General features: G+C 41.3%; 1 protein-coding gene across 1 annotated transcript in view; it reads left to right on the forward strand.

Moving 5' to 3' along the window:
• Positions 1–13,287, forward strand: part of DNAH8 (dynein axonemal heavy chain 8) — a 563,218-nt gene that overhangs the window by 182,457 nt on the left and 367,474 nt on the right. The window contains exons 21-23 of the mRNA XM_067565373.1: positions 5,749–5,876; positions 6,436–6,443; positions 9,168–9,280. Of these exons, the coding sequence (XP_067421474.1) occupies positions 5,749–5,876; positions 6,436–6,443; positions 9,168–9,280 (249 nt within the window). The remainder of the gene's footprint in view (positions 1–5,748; positions 5,877–6,435; positions 6,444–9,167; positions 9,281–13,287) is intronic.

Consider the following 13,287-nt stretch of genomic DNA (forward strand, 5'->3'; position numbering starts at 1 on the left):
CTAATGTATTTGTGAAGAGCAATCATCCTCCCTCAGCCTTCTTATTCCTTGACTAAACTACCAAGCTCTTTGAGTCTCTTCTCATAAGATAGGCCTCCCATTCTCTTGATCATTCTCATAACGGTTATTTGCACCTGTTTCAGTTCGAATGAATCTTTCCTGAACATGGATGATCAGAATTGTGCACAGTATTCCAAGTAAGGCTTTATCATACCAGTGTATTGTACAATGGCGTTAATACTTCTCTCTCTCTACTAGAAATGCCTCCATAATAATCCATAATACAAGGAATTACTATCCATATCTGAGTTTGACCCTGGGGTTCTGTAGCAGAACATTCACACTATCCCAGTAGCACCTCTTTTACAATCCTTCCCCAAAGTGATTTTGAGCCAAACAGGTTCAGTTTTCTGCATACTATCAGTTCTTATTTCTTTACAGTTTACTTCCGTGTTGCTGTACAACATAGAATATACCCCACCACCTTTATCTTTATCCCTATTTCTCTGTCAATACCTGTATTCCAGTCATGAGTGCTATTCCACCATACTTCTGTAATCTCTATAATATATGGTTTGACCTCCTGGACTAGTAGTTCCAGTTTCTGCTGAAAATCACCTAAGCTTCCACTTCTTTAAGCATCTCACTCAGCCGAGCATAGTCATCCTTAATCCATTGCAGTGGGAAGCTAGAAGTGTCATTCATTGTGACATGCAGTGCATTCAGTCGATTTTCCTCTGCTCCCATCAGGATCCTTTTCAACCTCACATCCACATGTCATATCCTGGTTTTTGGCAAACAGCGTTCTCTTCTGTTCTCTGGATCTGGTCTTGTGATAGTCCTGTGGATTCTTCTAAATAGGGAGCCTCTAATCATATCAACCTGCCTCTTCCTGGTGTTGATATCAATTTGTTTTATGTATTCTCTCTCAGTCCCCTATACATAATGCTCATTTTTCCTTAGGCTCCAGTCCTTGGCTATCTCCATAATCTCTTCTGCAGGGATTCACTTCCTTTCTTTTTTTCCTCACCACCCCAGTGATCCACTTCCAAAGATCTAGAATACTCATCCCCTCTTTTCAGAAATTGTTTATGTTTTTCCAAGCATATATGGGCCTCTATCATGTTAGACCAGTGGGTAATAGGGATAATTACACTGGGATATTCTATCCAGATCCAGACTGTGCCTACCTAAAATCCCCTTTCCCTGTTTCTCTCCAGAGACCCATCTCATAAGGGACTGTTACATCAAGCAGTCCTGTCACTTCTGTCCCTTGGAATATCCATTCCATCTTAATACCAAGGGAAGGGTTTTTATTCCAGATATTTCCTCATTTTGAAAAAGGGTGGGGACCCATCTTAGATTTAGGAAGACTCAACACCTTCATTCACAAAGTAAAGTTTAGGATGGGCATACTAGCTTCCATCATTCTCTCTCTGGATCTTGGGGACTGCTTTGCCTTGACTTATGTGATACATATTTCCATATTGCAATGATAGTGCACAGGAAGAATTTAAGATTTATAGTCATGCCTGTGTGTGCCTCCACTGGTTCTCTACTCCTTGAAGTAGTGGAAGGAGCCCAGAAATATGTGCAAAGGAGTGCCCTTAATAGCTCCCCTTTCATCCAAGACTATTGTGACAGATGCTTTCCCTGTTGGGATGGGGAGCACACATGAACCACCTTCAGGTTCAAGGCCTCTGGACTCTGCAGGAATCGCAGATGCAGATAGAGTTACTGGAGTTCAGTGTGGCACTCAGAGTTTGCTAGGGATTCCCACCATACATTCAAGATCAGAATATCTCAGTGGACAAACTGAGCAGATACTTCTCAAATCATGAAAGGGAGATCAAGGACTCTGTCCTTTGCAATATCTTCTGGTACACTTGTTTGTGACAGACAGAAACAAGAAGTGTCAGGCCTCTGTTGAAGAAGAGTCTCCCTTTCAGATCCTTTCCTGATTTTGTGGTTGAAAAACCCTATTGTATGCATACCCCCTCATTCAGTTGATCCCAAGAGTCTTATGCAAGATCAGACAGAACTCAGCCAATATTATCTTAATTGACCCAGCATGCCCTAGGCAGTTTTAGTTCCCCAACATACAGAATCTCTTAGTCAGCCTGCCAATGACATTACCTCTATTTCTAATTCCAGACCTGCTCTTGCAGAATGATGGGAGAATTTTTCATCCATATCAACAGTCTCTCCACCTCCTGTTGGACAGTTGCCGAATCTAGAGAAGTCTTGTTCTGATACTGTGCAAGACATGTTATTACATAGCAGAAAAATTCCACAAAGCAAGTTTACATGGCTAAATGGACATGGTTTTCCTCTTTGTATCAGCCGAGTTCTGTATTAGAGCAGGACACTCAGATCCCTATTATTCTTGAATATTTATGTGATCTGAAACATATAGACTAGTAGTAAGATCAGGCAGGATTCACCTCACTACCCTCTCTGTTCATCTCTCCCATTGAGGGGCATATATTTTTTCTCATCCAGCTATAATTAGATTTCTACTGGTCAAAGAACTGCTCTCTCCTTGTCAATTGCATGGCTGAGCCAGGGCTGGGAACTGGGGCTGAGCTGTGAAATTTAAATGGCTGGCTTTCCAGCCGGGAGCGGGAACTAGCTGCCTGGGCTTGCAGCAACCCAGGCTTGGGCTTTCTTGTCAAAGGCCTGAATGCACAAGAGAAGTGAATGTATTCAAGACCGAATGCACAAGGTTTTCTTTTCAAAGGCCTGAATGCACAAGAGGAGTTCAGCATTGTGACACAGCACATCATGGTGCTAATGTCTGTGCCCATGCCCACCTTATAAGCTTTTAGCCCAGTGCTTAGAGCCCTTGTATGGGAGATCCAGGTTCAATTCCACCGTCAGGCAGAGCAGGAGAAAGCATTTGAACAAAGGTCTCCCACCTCTCAAGAGGGTGCTGAACTATGGGATATTCTACTGTGAGGCACCTTCAGTTGCTTATGTTGAAGCCATTCCACTATGGATAAATAATGAAAGGCGACTGAACCCAGGATCTCCCACCAGCCTCGTGGATGTCCTAAACACTAGATTACAAAGTCATTAAAAGCAATGATCAAAACAACCTGATACTGTTATAAATTTGCCATGTCTGAGTGGCTAATAAGAACATATGCCATGCCTGTGTTTCTCCAGCAGTAAGGTTACAAGTAAGAGTCAACACCTGAAACAGAAGCTGCATTTTTCTATCCCAGAGGCGATTGCAGCAATAACAGGCCAGTAAGCCTAACTTCAGTACCAGGCAAATTAGTAGAAACTATAGTAAAGAACAGAATTATGAGACACATAGATGAACTTGATTTGGTGGGGAAGAGTCAACATGGTTCTTGTAAAGGGAAATCATGCCTCACCAATCTACTAGAATTCATTGAGGGGGTCAACAAGTGTGTGGAGAAGCATGATCCAGTGAATATAGTGCTCTTAGATTTTCAGAAAGCCTTTGACAAGGTCCTTTACCAAAGGCCCTTAAGAAAATTAATCAAAATAAGAGGGAAGATCCTCTCCTGGATCAGTAGCTGGTTAAAAGATAGGAAACAAAGAGTAGGAATAAATGATCAATTTTCAGAATGGAGAGAGGTAAATAGTCCCCCAGGGGTCTGTATTGGGACCAGTACTGTTCAACATATTCATAAATGATCTGGAAAAAGGGATAAACAGTGAGGTGGCAAAATGTGCAGATGATACAAAACTACTCAAGATAGTTAAGTCTAAAGCAAACTATGAAGAGTTACAAAGGGATCTCACAAAACTGGATGACTGGGCAACAAAATGGCAGATGAAATTGAATGTTGATAAATGCAAAGTAATGCACATTGGAAAACATAATCCTAACTATACATATAATATGATGGGGGTCTAAATTAGCTGTTGCCACTCAAGAAAGTGATCTTGGAGTCTTTGTGGATAGTTCTCTGAAAACATCCACTCAGTATGCAGCGGCAGTCAAAAAAGCTAACAGAATGTTCAGAATCATTAGAAAAGGGATAGCTAATAAGACAGAAAATATCATAGTGTCTCTGTGGAAATCCATGGTGCACTCACATCTTGAATACTGTTTGCAGATCTGGTCACCCAATCTCAAAAAAGATATATTGGAATTGGAAAAAGTACAGAAAAGGGCAACTAAAATGATTAGGGATATGGAAAAGCTTCCATATGAGGAGAGATTTATAAGACTAGGACTTTTCAGCTTGGAAAAAGCTTGGGGAGGATATGATAGAAAAAGCTTGGGGAGGATAAGATAGAAAAAGGAGGATATGATAGAAAAAGCTTGGGGAGGATATGATAGAAGTCTATAAAATTATGACTGGGGTGTGGAGAAAGTAAATAAGGAAGAGTTATTTACTCCTTCTCATAATGCAAAAGTAGGGGTCACCAAATGAAATTAATAGGTGGCGGGTGTAAAACAAACAAAAGTAAGTATTTCTTCACACAACACGTAGTCAACCTGTGGAACTCTTTGCTGGAGGATGTTGTGAAGACCAAGACCACAACAAGGTTAAAAAAAATAACTAGATAAGTTCATGGAGAATAGGTCCATTAATGGCTATTAGCCAGGATGTGCACAGATGCAAAACTATGCTCTGAAGTGTTATTAGCATATGTTTGCCAGAAACTGGGAATACACAACAAGGGATGGATTCCTTTCATTCCCTCTGAAGAACCTGGCACTGGCCCTGTTGGAAGACAGGATACTGGACTATATGGACCATTGTTCTGACCCAATATGATTGTTCTTATGTTCAGAGATGCGCAGCAGGAAATATTTGAGAACTGGAAAAAAATCTTTACAGCAGTGTTCTCTAAACTTTTAAAAGCTGAGAAAATTAAACCAATCGCAACCCCTTTCAGCCCCGACATGGTTTTAATGAGATACCCATATTTTAAGTTTTCATAATATGATGCATCCTCTCCTTTCTTATATGCTTTAAGTAGTGAAATAGTAAACAATGTTGACATTTAAAATCTAACACCCATTAAAAGGAACGAGGCATTTCAAAGCTCAGAACTATTGTTCCAGGCACTTTGTAAACTCAGGCACACATTGTTGCCTCCTTCACACTCAGGGTCTTGTTTTTAAGGTTTTGTCTGCAACCATAAAAGAGAGAGATTTAAAAAATTAAAAGTGAGACTGGCGAACACATAAGAGTCCTTGTTTGTTCATCTTTTAGAAGTCCCAACCTATATCTAGTAGAAGTACTTACATTAAAAGGCGCATATATTACAACTAACATTTAGTACCAGCATATAATCAGTATTTTATGATGGAGTTAAGTTGGTTTGTTACCCAAATTTAATGAAGTATTTCATATTTCAAATAGAACATGCACTGGTAAATATATAAATTACATTTCTCCATCCAATCCCTTGATTTCCCCCTCAAGCCCTAGGGAGGATCCCTTCAGATCAGGGTTAAGGCACTTGACAGGTCAGTGCAAAGAAGCTTGCACTGCTGTTCATATATTCTTGTTCTGTAAAAGAAAAAGACTCCAAACTCTGGGGCTTTTGGTTGGCTAACATTCATTAGCCGTATATATGCTTTTAAAAGATTTTCCTATTGCAATAGTACCTTTTAGAAAAGATGATCTGAGAGCAAGATCATTAATCTTGTGCAAATACATTTTTTTACTCTTATTAAAAACATATTCAGTGTACTAAACATATGACTAAGTGACAGTTTATATTAAGGTACTTTACTGTATATATTTTTAACAGACTTACACCAAAGAATGGGCTGAAATACTGAACCACAAAAGTATGCACATAGAAGATGCTGTCCAGGAGCTGATATCTATATTTGAGACAATTTATGAAATTAAAGATTCTAAGAAAACTTTAAAAAAGTACTCATTGCCAGGTAGTTATTAGTATGTGTATTTATGTGCAGTATGTGTAATTTCTACCCTAAGTTTTTGAGAAAAGAGATAGTACATGACAAAGTAGAATTTCTTACCAAAAAAAGCTGGTTGTTTTAGACCTCTGCCTCCAACCCCTTCTGTTGCCTGGCTTCTCTCCTCATTCTCACTAATGGTTTAGTGGTCCCCTCCTATGGAATTCAGATATTGTCCAACATTATTGCTGGGGCTCCAGGAATAAGCCCCATCCTTCAGCTCACACCACCAGAAAAGCTGTTTCAAAATTGTGGAACACTCCAGCAATCTATTATTAGCATTAAGTCCACAACTTGATATATTAATTTTACAACAATTATACATCTGAGTCTTCCTTGAGAGAAAAAAATTCAATTTGTATTCTGATCATTTACCGAATTACCAGGGTGGGTTGAATGAAGAGAGAAGCTGCTAACAGAATAAGAAATTTCTTACTAGATAATTTTCTGTCTGTTGCACAGCTTCTCTCCTCATTCATCACTAATGAGAAGTAACAAGCACTGAATTACAGAGCAGAACGTGAGGCATTTGGCAGTGTCTTTTTGTGAAAAAATCTATTTCTGGGTGCCCCCAGAAAGCAAATATTTTCTGTCTTTTTTCAGGGACCGTTCTTGTATTTCTTCCCCATAGCTGTGAGTTGATCTGCCAAATATTGTCTCATTGTTCTAGATGGAGTGCTATAGGATAAATGCTATGATGAATGCACCAGTCTTATTATATTATAGTCTCTTTCCAAAGCTGTGAAGAGTGATCTCCTCCTGTTCGTTTATATAGAACATAGTTACCATGTTGCTGCTTAGTACTTCAATTACTGTGTCTTGGAGAAGAGGTAAAAAAGATTTGAGACCTAGTTAGATTGTCATCAGTCCCAGCATGTTTATATGTAGATATTTCTCAAAGTGATTCCAGTGACTGTGTTTACTGAACTGAGCACCCCATCATAGGTTGGATACATGCAAAGGAATAGTTGCTGATGCAGTGAAGTATTGAATGATACCTTTTCCAGAATATTGAGCTCTGGGTCCACCATTTAAATGAAAAAAGCATTTCTTTTGGGAGAGACAGTTTTATGCAAATGCTATCTAGACTTGACTGGTAATTTCTTGCTAGCCAATGCTGTAATCTCATTCTGAGATGAGTGTATAGAGTTACATATGTTGTTGAAGCTATGAGGCCCATCAGTTTGATGAAGGTTACTATCTGGTTTGGAGTTTCACTGGTGGACTCAATCTTTAGGAGTTTTTCTTCTGGAAGGAAGGCTCTTCCATCTTGGGAATCTAAAATTGCTTCACTGAAAGGGATCTTTAGTGTAGGAAGAGATGTGACTACTTCCAACGTATTCTGAGGTCCAGCTTCTCAAGAAGAATTAAAGTACAGTCCATATTGATGGTCATGGATTCTTGAAATGAAGTCCTTATTAGCCAGTAATCCAAACAGGGCTATATGTGAATACCTTGTGATCTTAAATGCTCTGCCATGGCTGAGAGGCATCTTGATACCTGATGAGCAGTAGAAAGGTGAAAGGGGAGGATCGTGTATTATTAGTGAGCTTCCCCAACTAGAAAACAGGTATTTGCGATGTGAAGGTATGAACAATGTATGGAAATATACATCTTTAAGTTGAGCATTCTGAACCAATCTAGGGTAGATAGGGAGGGAGTTATGGATGCAAGGGTCACTGTATGGAATCTGAACTTCATGACGAAGGAATTCAATTTTCTGAGGTCTAAGATGGGCTGACTCTGCCTTCCTTCTTCAGATCAGGACCCAGATTTGGACTTTCTGGATCCTCTTTCCCAGTTTTAGACATATTGGTGTTGTATCTCTGTTCCAGCATATACTGTAATAATCTTCTCTATGAAGGCAGCGGCATTTGGCTATGCCATTATCTGCCTCCAGCCAGTTGTATACACCAGTGACTGAGGTTTCCTTCCTTTCCTTTCTATTTCCCAGCTTTTAAAACCAAATTTGAGCAGTAGTAAGCAATCCCATTCCCTTTGCCTTTTGCCTTTTCTTGGGGCAGCTTTTTAAAATAGCTTCTTTACTTGCACAAGATGGAGTTCATTTCTTCCATTTTCATCCCCTTGCTTGTAAGCAAAAGGTGAGAAGGTGCTCTATCTGTGAGGAGATGAACTCAGGAGCTCCAGCGTGGGAGTTCTGTCACAATTGTTTTCAGCCTATGGACCCTTGCTTAGATGGGAGGGGGCTCAGAATCTGGAGGTTTGTGGAGGTCTCTGACTCTTCCAGTACCAGCTGATACTCCTCCTGTGTTACTGCTACAAGGACATAACTGTTCTCCTCAGTGCTGGGGAGAACTGCCAAGGCCATTTTCTCCAATCACAAATCTTCTGGGGATCCAATTGCCTGAACACTCTTGTGCCCCTCCACCTATAAGAGAACAAGATCCATAGTCCTTTCTCAGGTTGTTAATTGGGTAATAAGAATAACATGACAAGGAGCCTGGTCTTCCACTGCTTTCAGCAGGAGGATTTGAATCATTCAGGGGGCAGTCCATAGGTGGGCTTGTTGATTCACAGGTAGAATTGCGGTTTGGGGTGAAGGTCATAGAGTCTGTGCCTTACTATGCCTGCAAGCATTGAAAAAATAAAGGTGTATATATATATATTGATATATTATATATGTATATGTAAAGGTGCCTTTTAGTCTTTGTTATGCCCTATGATCACAGTGGTCCCTTCTGGCCTTAAAATTTATGTCCTTCTGTATTTCATTTTAAAATCACATACCAGGCAAAAGGGGCACATATTATTGAAGAAGAAGGAAACATTTTGGTGGCAGGTTAATCTTTTTAAAATTGTAGCTGTTTGAAGGTGTTTGGAATGTTAATGTAAGCGCTAAGGGAGAAGTTTAGAGGGCCAAGGTCAGTGTGGCAATCAGAAATTCATCATAAATGTATCAGATAGCTCTGTAATTTAGCAATTGGATATCACCTCACTTTAATATGTTTGTGTATGTGTGTATATAGTGTGGGTGTGGATGAGGTCACATACACACACATGTCATCCTTAGGCTAATAAAGTTCTATGTACCACAGGTGTGAAGAGCAAATCAAACACCTGGTCCAGCTCCTATTAAGGTGAATGGAATGATTTCAGAATGTTTTAAAACAGAATACAATCTTCAAGTTATAAGAAATACAGTTACATAATTTAATATTTGTTATAACTCTATAGTCTATTTTAGTTTGTATTAAGTCTTCTACTTATTTTTTATTTACAGTAGAAGGGAAACATGTGGCATTTGGGGCTGATGGAGAGGAAGGAGATACTGATGGTTCTTCAGGTATTCTTAGTGAGGATGCTGAGGATAATGAGAAAGAAGATGAGTTTAAAAAGGTATTTTCATTATAAAAAGAGAAAATAATTTATGAATTTCATAACAAAAGTTTTTAGAACTGAATAGAAAATGCCTTATTTTTCATAACTGAATAACTGAAGCCACCACACAACTTTTAAGTGTAGTTCATAAGGTTAAAAATGTCTTATCTTTCAAATAATGTATTCTATACTATGGTGTGGCTTTCATTAACCATATTTTCAGTAAGTAATGGAGCCTGAGATGAATTGGCTGGGCAGCAGTCCAGGATGTTGTGCTATAAGAGGCCATAACAGACTGGCTTCCTCTGGTGCAGGCAAACACGCATTCTCCTTTTCCTCACAGTACAACCAGCTACCCATTCTCTTAATTTCCCTACTGCCCCCCTTCATTTCAGGAAGTCCATCACTATATTTTTCTGGCAGCCAGTACAGGAAGGCTTCCACTCTCTTTTTCATCTCCCATGGTGAAGGGAATTGAAGCTTAAGAGCTTAGTTAAGTGCTAATGGTAGTGCCAGGGGTTACAGCAGTTGGGTGCAGATGATTGTAAAGTGTTGTGGTGAATAGCGACTGGGTTGTTTACAGGTACATGGTGCTCATGGGTCCTGTGGATTGAACAATATTTTCCTATTAACTCCTTTAGTTCAGTATTGTGATACGACCCGTGCCCAGGGTAGCCAACTGATAATGCCAAGGTCAGGGCAGGCTGCAAAACGAGAGCGGATTCTCCTCACGCTGGTGGGTGACACTGAAGCCCGGCTTCCCAACCAGCCACAAACTGCTTCTGATTACCCCTCCCTGGATATCAAGAAGCCAGTCCACGAATGCCCACAGCCCCCTTTACTGCATTTCAGCTCCAGGCTCCCAAATCAGCACCAGGTCCAGTAAAGAGACCAGTTACTAGAACTCTCTGCTCTTTACTACAAAGGTTCCCTCTGACCTCAAAGGGCCAGCCACAGCACCAGAGCAATATAAGTTTAGATCTTACCTAAAATACCACGCTGTAAGCCAATCCTTTAGTATCTAAACTAAAGGTTTATTGTAAATAGAAAGAATTCAACCATGAGAGAAATGTTAAAGGGTTAAAGTAAATCACAGATATACAAATGATTACAAGTCCATATACTTCAGGTTTCTGGAAGAAATGTGGATTTGCAGGCTTGTAGAGTTTCCTCTGGTTCACATCCAGTACCTGGATGGGTCTAAGTCCTTCGGTTCAGTTGCAAGATGAATTGGTCCAGAGATAGGTGTGTGTCTGCAGACTGGACAGGAACAAAGACAAAATGGTTTCTCTGGCTTGATCTTATATATCCTCTGTCTTTTCGCCATGTGGCCTGTGAACTTTGCTGGAGCTAAAATGGAGTCCAGAGTCATATGGGCCAATCCTGGTGACTCTTCAGGTGTGCCTGGGGTCCAGTCACGTAAGCAGGTTCTGGTGACTCAGTGGTGATGCTGGCTTCTTTCTCTGGGCCCCTCGCACCTGGGAAGGCCTTAATGGACCATTACACTGGCCATTGTTCTGCAGCCTTCCTATCTGGGGTGTTGCCCAGGCAGCACAATTGAAACACAGACATCTCAAATACATCTATAACTTCCCTTTCACATGTTACACATGGAAATAAGTAATATTCTCTTACTTAGCATATCATAACCTTCCTAACCACACCTGGCATGGCATATCCCACATGGATTATTATGATTCTGTCCTGCTGATGTCACACGATATATTAGCTGCCCCCCCTCTCAAGTCAGCCCGCATGACAAGTATGATTAGACTTTTGTGCCTTTGATTCTTGCTTCAGAGATAGACATGAGATCCTTGTGATTTTTACCCCCAAAATGATTGCTGGCTTCTCTTGCTGGCATCTTACTACAATTACATTGGGTATGTCTACACTGCATACTCAGTTCAGGTCTTTGGGATGTAGATTTAGTATTTCCAAGCCCTCTGTATTGTAAACTGATTTTACAGTTGCTAGACCTGGGTCTAATAGCTGTGCTAATGTATCTGTATTGCGCTATGCAGACCTTCTGACTCACGTCTGTGGCTTGACCTGTGTCCAGACTGCAAAGTGACAGTGCTTGGACTTGAGTGACAGCAAGGATTTAGGTTCTGAGCCCCCCCTCCTTAGCAAAGTCCTAGGACAAGGGTTGTGAGTGCTTGCTAACCAGAGTCAGACTAATTTTTGTGTAAATGAAAGGGTGGCTTGTACTCAAAACTGAATCAGAGCCCAGGCTTAGTATGCCGGGTAGATATACCCATTTAGAACCAACTCTTCTGCTTCTTATCAAGGCAAACTGAGTTTTCTCAGGGATTTATCTGTGTGTCCTCTTCCAAGGAGGGTGGGTTTTTGGGGAGGAGGCTCTCCTCACTCTGGTCTAGCAGCAGTTCTTTTAGGGAGAGGATATTTTTGCAGGATTTCAGGAGACCAAAGTAATTTCTAACATTAATGTTTTCTGCAGCCTAGCATCTCCCACTTTTGTGGCACATATGGGCTATTCTTCTTTTGACTTGTTTACACATGTATTCCACTCTGTTGAGTGAATGCCCAGAGCTGGAGAGTTTTCTGTAATAGTACACATCACTGCGGTCCATGCACCGTGCACTTCCTTATGGTCCTTTCCAAGGCTATTTAAGGGCAGCACTGCTTTGACCCTTCTCACTTTCTTCTAACCTCAAGTGGCCTGAGTCAGAACTCCCCGTGCAGTTATCTCATGGTTACTACGCAGTTAGAAATTCTCTTTCTAAATCTGCTAGTATTGTTAGTTTTTCTAGTTTAGTGATAGTTTGTAGTATTACCTGTACTTAGTGATAGTTTGGTACTTTTTGTTTTTTTAGAAGAGGATTGTGCCTGATGGCATACTGTCACCAGCTTCAAACATTGAGGGTAGCTATCCAAAACAGTGATCTCTACACGCTCTGTCTCTTAATGCCTTGGTGAGGTGCATTTCAGAGAGTGTTCCTTTAAAAGGAGAACACAAAACTCTAGAGACTTATGCCTCAAACAGCACTTCATGAAGCAGTTAATGTGACCTTCTTTGGCACTAGGATCTTTGGCTGGTAATCTAGCCTCACAACTGGCTTCTGAATGGTAAGAAGTCTCAGACAGGCTTGTGACAGACTCCTCTCCACAAAGGCGAAGGGATAGATCCTTATCTACATGCCCTCCATGAAAGAGAGCCCATAAACCAGATAGGAGCCATTCCAAATCCAAAAGAGACTTCCCCTCTACCTTAAAGAGAACTCTGAACATTGCCAGGATTCCTCTGGCACACAGGGTAGAGCCCAGCTTTCATCCCATGTCTTCTTGGTTCTGTACCAGTACAATACCATCGATTTCAACACTGGCACAGGAGTAGCAGTTGAGTTCAGTACCACCAGAATTGACTTCAATACTGATCCTTTTGACACCATTAACCCCACAGGACTTTCAAGTGGCATCTGACCTGCTTGGCCTATCTGTACCAAGTTTTCCAATGGCACAAGATTCTATGACTGAAGATCTATCTTCAGCCATTCTGGTTCCATCCAATTCTGCAACTTATATACACAATCCACCCATGGTAACGGCACTTGTTTCCGCATGGAGAGACAATAAATACGCTTCCCTGGCACCAACTTGGGTACCACTGTTTACTAGATCAGTATGGTCTCCGTCTTGGACATCTGTTCTGATGCTTTGTCTAGTGCCTCCAGCTTCAGCACCAAATTGTTTATCTATTTTGATGTCAGCACCTGCTATGCCTTCAGCCCCGGCCTGTGCGACATCTCGCGGACGGTCCCGCACCTCGCAGTCTCGTTCCTCTGGTTGGCACCGATCTTCGCAGTCCCGATCTTCGCGTCAGCACCGGCGGCACCGCTCCCGACACTGCTCCCACGAGGGGAAGCGTCAACGCAAGTCGTCGAGAGGGAGACATTCCAGCTCCAGTAGCTCCTCTCCACGCCAGCACCGCACACAACGGCACTGGCATTCGCCTTCGTCATCCTCCAGGAGCTGCTCCCCAGTGAAGGGAAGTAAGCGGAGGT

This window comes from Emydura macquarii, unplaced genomic scaffold (genome assembly GCF_026122565.2).
Source record: "Emydura macquarii macquarii isolate MOO-44397 ecotype Brisbane River unplaced genomic scaffold, CSIRO-AGI_Emac_v2 contig_2676, whole genome shotgun sequence".
NCBI lineage: Eukaryota > Metazoa > Chordata > Testudines > Chelidae > Emydura > Emydura macquarii.